The sequence below is a fragment of the Oryzias melastigma genome, linkage group LG16, assembly GCF_002922805.2.
Source record: "Oryzias melastigma strain HK-1 linkage group LG16, ASM292280v2, whole genome shotgun sequence".
Taxonomy (NCBI): domain Eukaryota; kingdom Metazoa; phylum Chordata; class Actinopteri; order Beloniformes; family Adrianichthyidae; genus Oryzias; species Oryzias melastigma.
In genome coordinates, this window is record NC_050527.1 from 26,278,814 (window position 1) to 26,297,913 (window position 19,100).

The 19,100-nt window shown below is 43.6% G+C and overlaps 1 protein-coding gene across 1 annotated transcript in view; it reads right to left on the bottom strand.

Annotated features, from left to right (window-relative positions):
* LOC112136565 (ubiquitin-conjugating enzyme E2 E2) overlaps positions 1-18,339 on the bottom strand; it is a gene marked incomplete in the record, with an annotated part of 33,171 nt that extends 14,832 nt beyond the window's left edge. Inside the window, 3 exon segments of the mRNA XM_024258327.2 lie at positions 16,647-16,697; positions 17,017-17,200; positions 18,134-18,339. Coding sequence (XP_024114095.1) covers positions 16,647-16,697; positions 17,017-17,192 — 227 coding nt within the window.
* Between the last annotated feature and the right edge of the window lie 761 nt (positions 18,340-19,100).

Sequence of the window (19,100 nt, forward strand, 5' to 3'; positions counted from 1 at the left end):
AACATGAGGTTTAGTGAGAAGACGAGCAGAAAAACAGATCTGAAACTGATCTGGCAATGAGCTGCTAGGATTTGGTTTTTCATTGATGCCACTTCCTGTTTCCACAGTTTTTCTCAGCCAAACACACCTTCAGACATCATTGCTGCCGCCCATCTGCAGCCTAATCCACACAGCTGATGTCAGCTCAAATAAAAGGAGCTTCATTTGTCAAAAAAAAAAAATCTGTACGAGCAAACAGCAGAAGGAGAGGTCAGTAATCCTGGAGGCAAATAAAGTCTTTTCTAGAAAACCACTCAGGAGCTTAAAGGAATTTGAGGAGAACAGACACCATCATTTGATGATGAACAAGTCCGTCATGTCTGCGGGATGACGACAGAAATACTGTTTTCCTCTCAGAAATGACTGCTCCAAGACAGACACCAACAGGATGAGGATCAGAAGTATTATTTCACTCATTCTGATCCACTAAATAGCTCTGGGCAATATAGAAAAAAATCATATATCATAATATTAATTCTTTTATATCACAATAATGATACATATCACGACATTCCACAATAAAATATATTTTCAGGTATTCTCTGGAAAAATGAACAAAAATGTCAGTTACTTTTTTCTGACTTTATTTTTTCAAGTAACATGTAACTGAATTGTCACAAATGAGAAACATTTTTCTAAAGTGCACAACTGTTTCAAGTAACTTTTAATAGGGAAATGCATTTTTGCAAGTTCAGCAATGAAAACAAACAAAAATGATAAAAACAATAGAAACAATAGAAGAGAAATGGCACCAAAGACACTTTTCTATGACCCACACCACAGGATGTGTATCACCCAACACTACCAATAACTTAACTTTTTTTTAGGGAAAACAACAAAGTATTGTGATTAAGTCCAACATTTAAAGCCTTTTATATTTCTAAAATATATTTTATTAATTTATTTTTAAAGAAAAAAATCTACACCATCTCTGTAATGTTGAAACGATGCTGCTAATGAAGTCGTATACATAACCGATTAATTCAACTATATTTAGACAATACCAGTTTTTAATGAAGGTTCCATTAACTAATTTTGTCGCATTTATCGATGTCTTAAAGTCCTTTTCGTGTTCTCAAGTTGCGTGTGCTTGTGAACTATGTGTGTAAAAGACGAGCATTAATAATAAAATAATGAATAATTACCAAAAAAGGGCTAAAAAATGACTAATCTGGTTCAAACCGTTTCTCGCCATGTAGCGGGTAACCCTCTAATGGTACATTCACATCGGACGTGATTTGTGCAGCAGGGGCGTCAAGTTTTAATGTTAATCGCAAAGTAATCGCAATGTTAACGCAAATTCAAGCAAGTTGTTGCACACCCTGCAACTTCACATTTTCACTGCAACTTTACTACAAGGACCTGAGGTCCAATCTGCTCATGCTGTTGTTGTTTTTATGTTTAAGTTGATTCTTTTTCCTTGCAGAATGACATTTTTCTCTAAAGTATGTCTAAACCAACACACAAACATTTCTATTATTGTGAGCAGGGAGGACCAAAAGTCCATTCTGGGCTACACAGTTCTATTTATGTTAAATGAAACATGTTGTATATGGTGATGGTGAAGTATTTTTAAGTTTGGTTAATAATTAACCTTTTCTAGGTACTTTTCAAAATCAAAATGCAGATTTTCACAAAAGTTGCTGTAACAATCATAGATATCTGCAGAGAAATCCTGGAGGATCTGGTTAAGTCTGAGGCAGAATTGGGTGTTGGACACAGAGACAATCAGGGACTCAGCTTTGGGCAGGTGAAGTCTTTGTAACTCAATCAAAGGGCAGAAAAAACATCCAATGAGGCCGCTCAATGCGGTGATTTTTGTCCTGAACTTCCAGCCATTTTCTTGACCTGCTGGTTACCGGACGGTTACCGAATGTCCCGGTTACTGTAGGGTGAAGCAGGATACACCCTGAACGGGTCGCCAGCCTGTCACAGAGACCATGGAGCTGGAATGATGGCGCCCGCTATGCTAGCCAGCCGCCCAGTGGACCTCGCTATGCTGCCTCACCGGCTGCCCATCAGACAGAGAGCTATGGTAGTCGGCGCAATCGCTCCAGCTAAATGGGCTTTGATGGTTTTCTTATTTTCATCAAGAGAATAATAATAAAACATGAAATATCCTCCAGTTTTATTTGTATTATCCCCCTCTCAGGTTAATGCTCAAACTGGGCCACAGACAGACGGAAGTAACGTTTAAAACGGCCGTCAGTCCACCGCACCAGGAGAGAGACTGAAGGATCGGGTCAACCCAGATATGGCGATGTGCTCGCCGGCGCCTCTGTGGAGTTCTCCAAAACATATAAACCCAAGCTACTCGCTCAACATCATCCACGTTTTCCAAAATGTGGCGACAAATGAATTCATGAAAGACTTTGGAGGTTGGTCAGCGGCAGGTGCGTCAAGCACTACATTTACAGTGCAAATCAGTATAACTTTTACTCGCTAAGCAGGAAAAATGCTTGAAACTGTTGAGTTCTACATGCAACTGAAGGGGTCTTGGTTATAGAATAATCAACTCTTTTAAATGATCATTTTAGTGTTGTTTTCATCCAGTTTGTGCTGTAGAAAACAAACTTCTCTGGTTTATATTTTAGGTGAAAATCTTGGTAAATAATTCAGATGTGAAGCGTCAAAATCCTAAAGAAACTATTAGAGAATGAGAGAGGTTTACGTCTTTATGTCCTTCTACAGCAGCTTTAAGTGTCTTTGAACATAAGAGAAAATAGTAAGAGATCAAAAAAAGGAACAAGAGAAAACCTTTTTTTATCTCTATTAGTGGAAAATCTGAGATTTAGAGATAAAAGCAAAAGAAACTAAATGTAAGCAAACATTTCTATTGCTTTTATCTCTAAATCTAATCTAATGTAATCTAATCTAATGCATTGACAAAAAAATTGTGGGCCATAGTTTTAATTGATTTTAACATCAAATTGTACCAGACTTTTAAATGAGTTTTTGATTCATTCAGGATAATGTTTGTATTTGAGAGCGTAGCGCTCTGATCTGGAGGCTTTAACAGGAATGCCTGCATGCCGGCAGCTCCAGCGTGAACCTGCAGCCGTGCAGAGCTGCGGGGTTGCTGCGCAGACCTTTTTCTGACAACAGGAAGTGAAAGCAGTCAGCGATACTCCCACAAAACCACCGCGCGCTGGCGTGCTGCAGCCCTGCACACCGACCAGTCAGACCAGCTCCACGCCGCCGTGCGGTTCTGAAGACGTCAACCCACATTTATGCAATCAAAGGCGTGTTGAGAGCAGAGGAGCGCGGGAACTGCATCGGGGGGCTGATAAATAAAACATGCAGTGCAGCAGCACAAATAAAGCCATTATCTGCATTATTTGCCATTGCAGTTCATTCCCCACAGGCACCTTTTTCCTTCTAATATCACTCAGCCGCGATCTGCTTTTCTATCAGCGTGGCAGCTGCGGTTATCAGAGGAGGAACTTTAATGAAGCAATCTTCTCTTCCCCCAACCGTGAAAGAGCCCCAAGACCAATTACTGTGCAGCTCAACAGCTCGAGTGACACCTCCTTCCTCTGTTCCTGCAGCCCCAAATGACACGCTTTGTTTTATAACCCAGCCTTTGACGGTGAACTCTGCAATTACTGACCGGAAAGTTTATCCAGCACCAAGCGCCATGCTAGAGAAGGTGGACGCCGGTTCTAGTCAAAGGGTCGGATGGCGTTCCTGCAGGGAGGACGCACGCTGGGCTCAGTCAGTCTAAAGGAGGGGTGTCAAACTCAATCGCTCAAGGGGGGAAAATCCAAAACACACCGTAGGTTACGGGCCGAACAAGATAAACATTTATTGAACACTTTAAAACTACATTTTTAACATTTTAAACTGTGAAATTTTACGATAATCATGAACTAGATATAGTATTACCTGTGATAATGCTATTGTGAATGCTGGAAGATGAATTTGACCACTGAAGATGCTAGTGACGATAGCTGAAGGTGCTGAAACTGATAGCTAAAACGGTGGAGCTGATAGCTGAAATCACTGAAAATGCTAAAGCTGATACCCAATTAGGCCAAATTAGCCTAAAAAACAAAAAAACGTAAATATTAGCCTTACTCCAAAACAGCCTACAAAAACTTAAAAAGAAAAGGCTAAATTAGCCAAAACAGCTAGTATGTAGCTGAAAGAAATAGCTAAATTTCTAAATAACCAATTAAAAAAAACCAACAAAAATCGCCAAAACAGCTAGCATGTAGCTGAAATAGTAGCTAAACTCCAAAATAGCCGAAAAAACTGAAAAAAGCCTAAATTTGAAAAAAACAGCTAGCGTGTAATTATTTGCCTAACTCAAAAACAGCCTAAAAAAATGAAAAAGAAAGGGCTAAATTAGCCAAAACAGCTAGCATGTAGCTGAAATATTGGCTAAACTCAAAACAGCCTAAAAATATCTTAGTAAATGCCAAAAATAGTCCAAAAATCTAGCAGAATATACATTTTTAAAACTCTAAAACCTTAACTTTTTAACATAATTATGAATAATAAAAAGGCAGGAATATTATTCCAGAATAAATCAACTTAAACCTTAAATAACCTTCAATATTTTACTCTCCATAAAAATATATTTTGTTGAAATTATACAAGTTAGAAATGAGCACAAGATAACATCGGGTCAACATCCGGGCCAGATAGAAATACCCAGAGGGCCGGATCCGGCCCCCGGGCCTTGATTTTGCCAGACGTGCTCTAAAGAGTCTGTTATGGAGGGGGATCAGTGGACGCAGACTTCCCAAGTCAAATCGGTAAACACGGCCGCGGCGCCGCTCTCCTCTGCTTCTCCTGATAATTCCTCAAACGCCTCAGAGGTATGACACAGATCTGAGGGTTGTACGCGGTTCTTCTCTGAAAGCCTGTGTGCTGCTGCTGCTGCTGCTGCTGCTGGCAGCACATGCACAGCAAACATCTGCCTGCAGCCAAACATTCACAGAGGATATAGCATTAGCATATTATCAAGAGCTTAGCGTGAAAGAGCATCCATGACTCACAGACTGCAGAACATGAGGATCAACAACAACACGGAGAACACACAGAAATCCCGCGTGACGCTTCAGCAGCTGCTTCCTGTTGGTTTGATGGTCAACCACGAGGAACATGGTCAACACGATCATCACACTGCTGATGCCTTTTACCACATGCAGTGTCTGTTTTCTTAAAGGTAAAGCCCCATTAGTTGACACACACCTGGATGTGTGAAAGTTGTTCTCTGGCCCATCCCCTGGGGGGGAGACACAGCCAGACCTGGAAACCAGTTGGCGGTTTAACCCCCCAATGTCAAGTGTTAAGCCAGGAGGCCATTTGTAGAATCTTTGGTGTGACTTGACTGGGGGTTTGAGGCCATGACCTTTCAGTCTCAAGGTGGACACTCTATCACAGTGCCACTGATTGGTTCTTTGTATCCCTCTTTTGAACCCCAAAGCAGAATTATCTTTAAATCCTTTAAATGTAACTGTTGGTTCCTACAGGGCTCCAACAAGTTTCTTGAAGTTAAATTTCAGGCCATGAAAATGAAAAATTAAGACCAATTTCTCAGCCTATTTCCCATTTTATTCATTTATTCCAATTTTATTATCAAAATATGCGTCTCATCTTGTTTGTGGCATGATGCTTTTGCACGTATCCTATTTCTCTCCTTTAACTGGTCGGCGTTCAGCTGATAAGATTTATTCTTTATATCCAATATTCTACAAATATGACTAATGTAGTTTTAAATTCGGGCTGCACGGTGGCGCAGTGGTTAGCGCTCTTGCCTCACAGCGAGAAGGCCCCGGTTCGACTCCCGGCTGGGACCTTTCTGTGTGGAGTTTGCATGTTCTCCCCGTGCATGCGTGGGTTTTCACCGGGGACTCCGGCTTCCTCCCACCGTCCAAAAACATGCTTCATAGGTTAATTGGTGACTCTAAATTGTCCCTAGGTGTGAATGTGAGGGTGAATGGGTGTGTGATTGAGGCCCTGCGACAGACTGGCGACCTGTCCAGGGTGTACCCCGCCTTCGCCCTTCAGTAGCCGGGATAGGCTCCGACACCCCCGCGACCCCGAAAGGGAAGAAGCGGACAAGAAAATGGATGGATGGATAGTTTTAAATTAGACTGTAACACCTTAACGTTTTAACATCCGAGCTGTCACCGTATATAATGACACGCTTTATGAGCTATTCTAACTTTTTGACCGCTTGCGCAATTAACGTCAATCCTACATATTCTACTGCAGAGAAAAGCGGCGCAGCTTGCGCCGCTTTTCTCTGCAGTAGAATATGTAGGATTGACATCAATTACGTAAACACTTCATTACCGTAAAGTGATGTATAATGTTGGAATTATGGTTGAAGAAGTTCCAGTAATTCAAAGGACGTCAACACAGGAGCTAAAGTTACAGACGGCTGAAAATCAAACTCCTGAGGGACGAGTTCACATTTCAGATTCTTCTCAGATTTCACCATTTGATTAAATATTGAATTAAATGTCAAATTCCTACCTAATGCCATATTTTTTGTTACAAAAAAAACATTTTCACATATGTAATGAGAGCTCTTTATTACTCAAATATTTTCCTTGAAATGATGTCATGCTCCGCCCCCCATGACAATAAAAACAGCCTCTTGAAGAAGGTGAATTAGTCCAGAGGAGGATGTTAATGTTCATTTCACAGCTTTCCAAACGGATGCATTCAACCAAAGCTGCAGCCAGTCTTCCGGATTTCCGCGGTGCGCTTTGAGCAGCCATTTAGGATCATCCCAGAGCAGTCAGCGATCAGAGCGAGCGGCGCTGCATGTTTGCTCTCCTCAGGTCTGCAGGAGGAAAACAGCTTTCCTGCACATCGGCGGAGAGAAAAGGTCAATCATTTGCAGCGTGCTTCCACCGCTAACAGCATAATGTTAGGAGTGTCAACATCTCCTCCTCCAGACCACAAACGCGGCGTGTTTGGAACCCGCTTGGCAGCAGCGCTGATTTGTGACTTCGGGAGAATCCGAGAGGTTTTCAGACCCGATCGCCAGCAGCCAGACAGGATCTGTTTACTGGAGAGTTCCGGCTTTGTTCGCTCGCCAAAAGATGCCTCTGTTTGCTTTCAGATCAGAGTTCTGTCATTCTCAATGACCTAAGCTGCTACTGTGAAGGCGGCAGCGGTAACACGGCGCCGCGGAGTGTCCACACGCCACGCTTCACGCTCCGCTTCTCCACACAACCATTAATAACGCCGCGGACAAATGCTCGCCAGAAAACTACCTCACAAATGAGGACATTGAGGATTCAATGACGCGCATGAATCAAGGCGCTCCGCGGTCCTGTCAAACAAGAGCCGCGGCGGGAGGCATTAAGGATAAATCAAACGGAGAGAGAGCACGCCGCCGCCGCCGTTCTGCAGGAGAACATGAAGTTATTTTCCCATCAGAAGCTGAAAACCGAGAAGGATTCCACCAGCAGAAAATCACTTCTGAAATCAGAGCAAAACATCAGTTTCTACATGATTCCCACTAATGCTCACTCAAGACATCAGAAATGATGGATTTTTGGTTTTTATTTTATATAAAAGTTCAAAACTTACTGAATCCCAAACTCTCTTTCACAGAAATTAAAGGACAGAAAACCAGAGCAGGACTTCAATTAGTTTAAAATTCAGCAGAAAAGTAAATAGATTTAAATACAAGAAGTCAAATTTAACATAAAAACGTCATAAAATGATCGATTTGTAATAGAAAAATATGATCATCGGTACATGATTGTCCTCATTGCAAATCCAAAACAGCAACAAAACACAAACAAACACCTCTCATCAGATTGTAACCAACCACAAGCTTTCTTCTTCATCTTCTCCTGATTCAGTGATTTCTTCATTCATGTCCTCCATCATTAGAAAAACGCCACAACATGTTCAAAACACCAAAAACACAAAATTCTTTGGAGTTTGTCTTAAAAGCACAGACGTGTCTGAATGAAAACATGCCTCTGTCATGTGTGTTTTTAGTGAATTGCAAAGTATTTATAACGTAAATGAAAACTGAACGCACTTATGATATACCAACGATGAGGGATCATATCATTAAGATTTACTCTGTACATGAAAACATTTTATTTTAGAACAAATGAAAACACAATGTTCATTTACCCTTCTTTGCAACACTAAAACAAAATGATCAATAAATAGAATAGACATTTCTGGGTTCCCCATCTAGAATGTTCGTGATCGGGCATTTTACACAACTTTTTAAGTCGAGTCACGGGTTCTACATACAAATCCAGCGTTCACTGATTTCAGGCTGAAAGTTCAACCAGTTGAACTTTTTGACGCTTAATTGCAGCAACACAACACTGTGACCAATCAGAGTCCACCACAAAACACAAAGTACCAACGATTGTAAACATGATCACAAAGGAGAAACTGATCGCGGTAATATGACACCAAGACAGAACTTTATAGAAACAGATCTGTGAAAACAAAAAGTCTGGAGCAAGATTTGAGGGATTTCCACCGTTTGACTGAGTGCACCGAGGCTCTATGAACTGCAGGTGGAGGACAAGCGCTAAGAAAGAGTAAAAAAGACAAAAGAAGAAGAATCCGCTCTCTGCCACTACTTGCTCGTCTGCCGCTGGTCTAGTGTGAACACCACCGGCTGGATGCACGTTCATGAAACTGTAGAGCGCGCTCTTGAATGCAGCTTTTTACTGGATGTATGAACATTGAAATTATACTAATTAAATCACCATAATTTATACTTTTACGTAGTATAGGAGATCAGAATCAACAAAACTGATCTTCTGTTTAAGTTTAGCAGTAAATAAACAACATAAAAAATCATTGTTGTTTTTGATCATTGAACTACAAAACCTGAAAATGTTCTCCTGTTTTTCCATCCTTGCATTACGTATTGGTGTGAATCCGGTATAAAAAGTCGCTTCTTTCTGCGACAGAATCAGCGGATTCAGGTTGATTACATCTGCAGCATATCAGTGCGACGCTGCGTTACTCCGCTTCAGAATCCACTGGAATTTAAGGCTGGGAATCTGAGGGTAACTCACGATACGATTCACGATACATGGCTCACGATACCGGTGTATCTCGATATGGGAAACATTACAATAATCATTATATTACCTTGGTAATCTATGATATCTAAAATATTTTTAAAACAAAAATATATTTTTGTTTTCTTCAAAAACGCTTTTTTGAATAATTTAAAACAAAACGTGTTAATTTAATGCCCTTTCCAACATTTAAATCAAATTAACAATTAATATGAATGTCTCTTTACAATAATAACATATTTTAAGGAAAAAAATAAACAAAGCTCCAGTTAAGAACAAAAATTCAGAGTACATCAAATGACCTTCTCACTTTAAAGAACAAAAAATGTAAAACATTTTAAATCATTTTACATTTTAGGTCAACTAATTTGTTACTATTCAGCCTGTTAGTCATTGTTTATTGTTCATTACTTTACAGTGCTTGTATCCATACTCATTTCCCCTCCTTTTATTCAAACTTCCTTCACTTTTCTTTGATAATCATCACTTTAGTCACATGCTCCTCATGTGTACCGCTAGCATACACACCTGTTGGATCAATAACGACGCTAGACGTCTCATTTGGACGGTCAGACGCTGTACGCCTCTACACTAGAACTTGGTGTATTGGTGTTTGACTGATTACTGCTGCAATCGCCCTTACAATCCATGTTTGTTACATTAGCGCGCTGTCTGCATCTACTTTAGAAAAATATAGACACAGTTTGGACCCGTTTGCTCGCCGCCGCAGCAAGCATCCTCACTTCACAGTCTTGCTCATGTGAAGCGCCCCCTGGTGGAATATTTAGGTATTCAGACAAAGACAGGATCGGTAATTGTTCGTGAGTGTAAAGATCGCAAAAGTTCACCATACCAATATTTTGTCCCAGCTCTGCTGGAATTTGTTAATTGCGTCAACTGTTGAAGAGTTACCATAACTAAAATAATGTAAACATTGGAGCTAAAGCTGTGGTGTTAAAGCGAATTCTTTTTTTAGAAGTTATGTCAGTGAGCGGAACTTCAGTCTCATTTTTTGACAGAAAAAACTTGCTAGTTTTACTTTGAAAACAGGAAGCTTCACCGACACAAAGATTTGTTGAATTGCGGCGACATTAGCGCTGCTCTTTCTTTGTTCTAGTTCATAAACTTAAAATCTTACATTATTCTGCATGTCAGAGCAATAAGTGCATCGTTCATGAATAATATTTTACTGTATTTATAAAGATCACGAATCAGCAATCTTGGACGCTGTGAATCTGTCATTTTCGGGAGCAGATCGCGAGCATCCGATCACCCGGATACTTGTTACAGCAATGATGGTTCACAGAACCGTATACGATTGTGGTATTTGTGAGGGTCACCTGCATTCCCAATTTGACCTGTAGACCTCTCGCATCACCTGTAAAGACAGTTGGGACTGAGGCCTTACATGCATCTATGCAGAACTGCATTGACTTGTTAGCATTACCCGTAATTAAAATGAACCATCTAATGAGGATGGGACATAAAAACAGCAGAAAGTACTGAAAGAAAAATGAAATTAAATATAAATGAAGATGAAAGTATTTTTTTTAGCAAAGCATCACTGATTGAACAGGCTGATGTTTACAAGTAATCGATGCATTCAAGCTTTTCTCCACCGTCTGATGGAAGTCTCATCCGAATTCATCCAAAGGTTTCTTCTTTGTACACAAACCAAAGCGAGGACGTTTGTTTGATTCTCCATCATGGGTGGAGGCAGAGGCGGACGCTCTCCTCCGGTTCCTCCGTTTGTTTCTCTGGGCTCAGACCGACATCGGCGCGCTCGTTCACGCCGTGTTTCAGCGGCGGATGATCGACGAGCCAGAGGAATCCTGCAGCACCCCCCGCCCTTCCCCATCCCTGCACCCCCCTCATGAATATTGATACGCCCGTCCTGCTGTGCTTAATGGTAACGCTGTGAAAAATGATGGCGGCTGTGTCACTCACACATCTACCCCCGGGGGGAGGGGGTGGGGGTGCACAGAACTAATAAGCAGTCGCCACAGACGCGAGGACGATCCCATCTGAACTGAAGGTCAGCGCTGAAACAAAGACGGCCCGTCTCTTTGTGAGTCACTGCCGTGATGGAGATGCGCCCGCGTTAGAGCGCCGGTCATGTGACGCCTGCATCACATCATCTGCCACAGACGACTCTGTTTGAGCGGCTCAGGAGCTTCGGCTCACACCGGGAGCGTTCAGGAGCGTCGCTGCTCCATAGAGAGCGAGGATCCGAACAACATTAAACCCAGAGAGCGGCTCTACGCGTCATTGATCCGTCGAATGTGAAGATAGAAATGTGTTTATTTTGATAGAGCATAAATCTTCTAGTAGAAATTATTCCGTCTTCTGAACAACTACAGAGTAAAAAAAAAACTGGGAGTTTTCTGCAGCTTCAGGTCACAGAGACATGTCAGTTTTAGAAAAAACATATGAAGGTTTACGTTTTTATGCTAAAAACAAAGTGCTCGGGACACAAAACATCACAATAATCTGCACCATGTTCACCAGTGTTTGTGTCAATAAAGTTTTGGATTGTACGATGACAATCACCACCTTCAATTAACTTCACCTTCAGCTGTTTTTGCTCACCTGATCATGTCTGCAGCATCAGGATGAGCGCCTCATTATCTGACACACCTGACGGACCGTACCACTGCAGCAGAACCTCCAACATCTGATGGACCGTACCACTGCAGCAGAACCCCCAACGTTTGACGGACCGTACCACTGCAGCAGAACCCCAATGTTTGACGGACCGTACCACTGAGGCAGAACCTCCGACATCTGACGGACCGTACCACAGCAGCAGAACCCCCAATGTTTGACGGACTGTACCACTGAGGCAGAATCTCCAACATCTGACGGACCGTACCACTGAGGCAGAACCCCCAATGTTTGACGGACTGTACCACTGCAGAAGAACCCCAACATCTAACGGACTGTACCACTGGCGCAGAACCCCAACATCTAACGACTGTACCAGCAGAACCTCCAATATCTGACGGATCGCACCACTGCTGCAGAACCTCCAATGTTTGATGGACCGTACCACTGCAGCAGAACTCCCAACATCTGACGGACCGTAACACTGCAGCAGAACCCCCAACATCTGACAGACCACTGCAGCAGAACTCCCAACGTTTGACGGACCGTACCACTGCAGCAGAACCCCCAACATCTAACGGACCGTACCACTGCAGCAGAACCCCAACATCTGATGGACCGTACCACTGCAGCAGAACCCCAACATCTAACGGACTGTACCACTGCAGCAGAACCCCAACATATGATGGACAGATTTTTTTTACATCCAGCACAGCAGAAAGTCGGAATCCCTTCGGTGTATTCCAGCTGTTTGCGCTCAAGCAGCCTAAACTTCTGCACTGATGAAAACAAAACCATCAAGACATTCATTCTGTTTAGATAAGAGAGAGAATTATGTAAAAGCAGAAGTTAATAATGTTAAGGAGCAGCTCCAACAGCAGGAGAATTTACATCTCATTTCTAAATATTCCTGTCATCAAAAGCCTGAAGCAGCAAATGCAGAAACGCTGAAATTCCTGAAAAACTCTTCCCAGGTCATGAATTTTAATCACAAAAATTAAATCGTTTGCTGTTAGTTCATGGTTGTTATTTAGAGTCAAGACGATGATTAAAGGGGAACCAGGACGAGCTGGAGCGAAGACGGACGCTGCAGTTACAAAGCAGGAGCAGAGGAGGATAATGAAGCTTTCAGGAGCCTTAAAAACCTCCAGCACCTCTAATATTCTTGTATCTGCCAGGAGAAGCCGCTCTGTGTTTATGTTTGTGTCAAATCCCTCTCAGCCGTATCCACTTCACTTTGTGGTTTCTTCTCTGTGGAGAGATCAGCTGACAGACGGCGGCGGAGCGTGTTTCTGCAGAGCACCGGCGGCTGCAGCTGCATTTAATCTTTCCAAGCTGCCTCAGAGGAAGAGAACGCTATCGCTACCTCTTCAGCAGAGAATTATTCTGCTTTTATTGTGGAACATCTGTGAACAAAGGCGGCGCGAACAAAAGCTGGGGATTGCCGAACACAAAAAGCTCACGCTTTGGCGTTTGAGAGCCCTGCCGCCACTCCACCACAGACGCATGTTTGACCGTCCACCGGGAAGCATCACCTCCGACGGAAACGTCAGCAGCGGATGCTGAGCTTCTGCTTTGAAGCATGCAAAGGAAAACGTGAAGGAGGACGGGGGAGAGTGATTACGGTCCAGCCGTGACACTAAACACAAGAATTTACCCACAACTCCCTTCATTAACTGGAAAATGCGCTGGTTCCTCCCCCAGGAAGGACGCAACCACTTCTCAAGCTTATTGCTCTTCTACTCCCAGACTCCCAAATGAAATAGCAAATACTAAATAAATGCCGGTACTATCTAAACTGCTTTAGTAATTACATCACATACAGAAGGAAAACCCGTCCAGCCCTCCCAAAAAGGCTGCTTCCACAGGTGGGAGAGCGTGACAGTCAGAAGAACGGCTGTGTCGGACCCGCTCAGGCTCCAACGTGTTGCTGCTCTTAAGCCACATCTGTAACTAGCGGCTGCGACATTGAAGTCGATGTCAGACGTGAACGCCGTCTTTCTGAATGCCAGCAAATCCATTCCTAAGAACAGTTAGACATAAATAATAATTATAATAAAAAAAGCCTCATGAAATCAGAAAACGCCAAAAGCAAAGTTTGGAACATTCCAGCGTGGGGGCCAACTGAGGACACAGCTGCCGTTCAGTTGGCTCCAAACTGGAGGAGACACCAGAGCAGGAGAGGACCGCCGTCTGAATCTGTTCCCACTCTGTTTTCATCTTCTCTGTGGAGCTGAACTTCTGGAGCTAGCGTAGCATTCAGCTGGTGATTTCACTCCAGTGTTATAGAGATTTTAAAAGTTAAATTCTGTTTGTTAAACAACATTTTCACGTTTAAGACTCGTATTTTATAACTAATTTGGCATTTAATGATCAGTGCTGAGCATCATTAAGCCTTAATGAGCTTTCTTTGTTTCTGCGACCAGGAAAGGATTCAGTCTTTCATTAGGTGACCTTGTTAAAACGCTTCAGCAGGATCTTTGCAAAACTCTTTACTTTATTTAGCTAACGCAGCCTTTTCAAAGCATAATTTAGGACTTCTAAAAGAATTTGTGGACGTTTATGAAGAGAAAATAGTATCACTCTGATTTGTGCGCATAAGACTTGGACCTTTTTATATTCATTATTTGTTTAAGAAAGTTGTCAAGTTTTACCAGATATCATTCACAATCCAAGTTCAAAGCAGCTGAAAAGAAAACTCTGATGACCGAGCATTCGAGCAGCATTTAAACGCATCACTTACACATCAAACTTGGAGATGTGAAAAGAGTCTCAGATTTGTGCGTAAATGTGGTTTTGTGTGAGCGTAACAAGCGATTTGTGCTTAATTTTGAAAGATTTGTGTATATAGTTAGTTTCAAGTTGTTGTCATTTTAATTTGTGTATGTGTAAATTGTATTTCATTTTTTTTTATTTCATCTTGTTTGTACTTGTGCACAGAAATATATTGTAAGAATTACAAATCAGAATTACACATGAATCAAGAATTATGCACGCACAAATCAAAGATTACACATAAATCCAAAGTGACGCACAAATCAAGAGTTACACACACACAGATCCAAAGTGACGCACAAATCAAGAGTTACACACACACAGATCCAAAGTTGAGCACAAATCAAGAATTCTGTACACAAAAATCCAGTTATCCACAAATTAGGAATTACACACGCACAAATCCAAACTTACACACAGATCCAAAGTTACGCACAAATCAAGAGGTACACACGCACAAATCAGGGTGAGTCTTATTTCTCTCCAGTGTCGAGTCCTCTAATCCTTTCACCAATGAACACTTTTTCCAGCAGTCTTAGAAACCAATTAATTAGCATATTTGACACAGCTATACATTAAACATTTATTCAACAAACATTATGCTTTTAATGTTTGTTTTCATTTATTTGATTAGCATTGTTCAGCTTCAGTTATCTCCTTTAGCTTTGAATTAGTTTTTATTTTTATCAATCCAAAGAATCTTTCAGACTTGCAGGTTTTTAGCCGTTATTTTTGCAGAAACTCTTTTCAGATTTCTACGCCTTTTCTCCTGGTTAAATTTATGCACTTAAATTGCAGCTGATATTTATGCTACTCAGGTTTAACATGCATCAAAAAAATGAGTGTTTTGTTCAGATATATTTTCTAAAACTGACAGAAAAGTGGAAACTGAAGACTTCTGTGAAAGTGAGTCTTTTGTGCTGAAAGAGTTGGAGAAATGTAGGAAAAGACGAGCCGGAATGTCCTGACAAAAGAGGAAGAGAGCGGTAAGAAACGGAGCGACCAGCAGCGCCGCTTGGCTTGGCGTGGGTGATGCGCGTGGCTCGTGGACAGACGGGAAAACATCATCAGCTTCAAATGGAAGCTTGATGAGGAGCCGCGGCTGCTTTATTACGTTTATGAAGTGGGTGACTCCTGCCACAGATGTTTGACTAAATGAGATCATCAAGTGTTTCCTGCACTGACTGATGGAAGCAGCCCCTCCATCCATTACCGGCTCAGAGACCGGAGCAGCTCAACGGCAGAAGCTCTGTGGAACCCCCCAGCCACCGAGGGCCCCCACCCTCATGAACCGGTCACATATGCGGATGGAGGCGAGAAAACATGATTAAAATGTTGTTGTCAAATTAAGAGAAAAAAAGAAGAGAGATAATCCTGGAGAATTGTTTCCGGGGCAACGAGCCCCCCCACCGAGACGACGACTGTGAAATATCTGCCGGCCGTTATTTTACTTTCAAATGACTTACTGGTGTCCCCGAGCCAAATCCTTCATGGGAGCCAACCCAGTTTTTTTGTGGGGGGCGAGACAGGAAAGTGTGTGTGGGGGGGTTGAAATAGATTAAAGCCCTGAAGGAGAACAGCATCTTTTAGCCCCCCAGCTCAGGAACAAAACTGGAATGAAAAGGTTAGCTCCGTGTTTATGGTTAATGACGGCGGGGGTCTGATGAGAGTCAGCGGGGAGGGAGGGGGGATTAATTCATCCAATAAACAAGGCCGTCTCGAAAAACGCCAAACAAAGCTGTTTTCCTGGACGGTTTTCAGCAGGTGTGAGTGAAGGAGGACGACCCGATCCGAGCGCCCCCCCCCCGGTCCGGATCTGCAGCAGAGTCATCATCGAGCCTCGCTAAACGCAGCTCTGATCGATGGCGGCGCCGCTGTTCCGTGTTATTTCTGTAAATGAAGGCGCGAGACCCCAGAGGTGCGTCTTTTGTGGCGTCCACATGTGGTCCGCCCCTCGCTGCAGCTCCACACAATAACCATTGTCTGTGGTAAATCCCCCCCAGAACGGTGGGGGGGGTTACAGCCGCATCGGCGCTCCTTTTCTACCGTTTCAGCAGACGTCTATCGATCACGTGAAGGCGTCTGCAGCAGGAACCCGCCGCAGATTCACCTGAGATCCTTGAACGTCAACACAAACAAAAGAGCGGGAACAAAAGAGCGGGAACACACGCACGGATGGAAGCTGCCTCTTACCTGCAGTTGGGAGGTGGATCTAGTGTTATTTCTGCGAGCTCCTTCTGAATCCTGCAACAGAACAGATTTCAGATGAAAATGGGAGAATCTCCGAGCGTCTGAGCTGCAGACGCCGGCCAACTTCCCGCTTGTGCCTGAAGGAGGAGGAGACGCACAGACACGCTCAGAGCTCCTCAGCATCGGCCGCCGCCGGCACGGGGAACTCAACTGGTTGCATAATCCCTTCATTGTCTTTGATTGTGGGGAACAGCGGTGGAGCTGATCGAAAGAATCGATAACAAATTTGATGGAAGCGGTGACGGTTGGACGCCACGCCAGAGGTGTCCTCCCCCTCCCCTCCCACAGGCACAGGCCACCACGGTCCGTTTACCTCTTGGCACTGGTTGAAAGTTTAGCAGCGGTTTTACTGGAGATCTTGGTCTCCTTCTTTTTGGGCTGTGCTTGCTCCCGCTCCTGCTCGGGCGGTACCATTTCCCTTTGTTCGATATCCGAGCTCCCCCCGCTCGTGCTGGGGCTGTCGTCCGGTCTCTGCACTTCGCTGGACATCGTGGGCCCTGGAGGAAAGACAAATGATGATAATAAAAGAAAACTTTAAGGGTTCCTTCGTCCCAAACTTCCGGTGTGAATCTGCAGGTGAAAGAACATTAGGAGTGTAAATGGGTTTTAATGGGGGCAGCTTTTGTTTGTGTTTGGATGAACTAATGACATTTTACAACAAACATGTAATCCCAGATCAGAAACACCCCCCTTCATCTAGGGGGGTGTCATAAATATGTGGGACTAACCGACATAAATCAGACATCCGAGAAGACATGGATTAATCTCAAGGATCGATTGGATCTCTGGGGGGGGGGGGGGGGGTATGTCTTTCCCCGGGGGCGTTTCGCGGTAACGATAAGGACAAATGCAGCCGCATCAATCGGAGATGTCAGGGTCGAAGGGAGGACATTACCCCCCCAACCCCCCCACCGACAGAAAAATAACAGCAGAGGGGAGTCCGGACGCACGCGCGCGCGCAGGCATCAGCCGCACGCGCGGTCGAAGCGGGCAGGTCAGCGTTTAAAGGGATGAAACGCACAAAAGGGTCGACGGGAGACTGCAGCCGCGCGCGCGGCGCCGAGCACACGCAGCTAGCTAACGCTACAGGCCGGGGGCGGCGAGCGGGGCTGCCGCTGACGGAGGGGAGGGGGGTTCACATTAGACAGAAGCCGAACAGGCCGCGGGTGTTTGTGGAGACGGAGGGAGGCGTTTCTGTCGCCCCGAACGGCGGATGGAGGACGGTCAACGGCGGCGACGAGGCGCGCGCGGGGGACCCACATTGAGGAGATCAGTGACCCTGGCGAGGCACAAAGGGAGGCTCGTCCCACACATCCACCACCTCCCCCCTTCCCTCCTCCTCCTCCGCGAAAACGACACTTTTTCTCGGGACATCGGCTCACTTTAGGCGGATCGACGAGGCGCGGGCGGTCGATGTTCGCTCCGTTTACCTGGCGGTCGGCCGTCGATGCTTCGATTCCGCGTCGTTAATCCCAAGGTACCGAAAAAAGTATATCCTCACACGGCCGCCCGCTCGCTCCCGTGTCCTCGCTATTTAACTGGAGGTTCAGCGGCAGAAAAGCGATTACAGAAAAACCCAGGCAGCCCGGACCGCCTCCACGCGCGCTCCCGACCAGCGCGCGCTGCCCGCCCGCCCGCGCGCGCGGACAAGTAGCCTGCAAGAAGCAACGCAGGCCTGAATGAAGCAGAGGGGACATCTGTACCTGCGGCTTTAGCGGGGAGGGGGGCAGGACTCTGTTGTCCTAAATAGTTATAGAAAGTCAGAAAAGAAGCTAAAAGGTGACGTTTTATTTCTCGTGTTCTAATGAAAGAGGTGACAGCTCACACACAGGTAATGTTATGTCACCTTTTTACCTTCACAAACCACCTTAGGGCTTCGAGTATGGAGCTAAATTGGGGTCAATATTATTTGAAACTCAAATAAAACAAATTGAAAAAAATATTGGTGTTTGGCCAAAAAATATGTAAAATATCAAAAACTTTCTGCTATTCTAAAATAAACGTAATTATTTTTAGCTTCAATTGTTCTACTTTTTGGGTTTCAAAATTGAAAATTTCAATTTCAAAACTTTATTTTTGTTTTAAATCTTTTTGTCGCTTTCCACTCTTTTTTTTATTTTCAAATCTGAAAAAGTGAAATTTTGAGTTTTGAAACCTAAAACAACATTTTAAGTTGAAAATAATAAAGTTTATTTTAGAATAGCAAAACGTTTTATTTTATTATTATTTTTTTTTTGGCCAAACAAATAATTCATTTTCGTTTCGTTTTATTTGGGCTTTAAATAATATTGCCCCAATTAAGCTCCACACCGTTGTGGTGCATTAGGACTGAGCTAACACGAAGGACCAAACAAAATCAACGAGGGTGGTAACTTCAGTCCCGGTGCTAAAATCTTC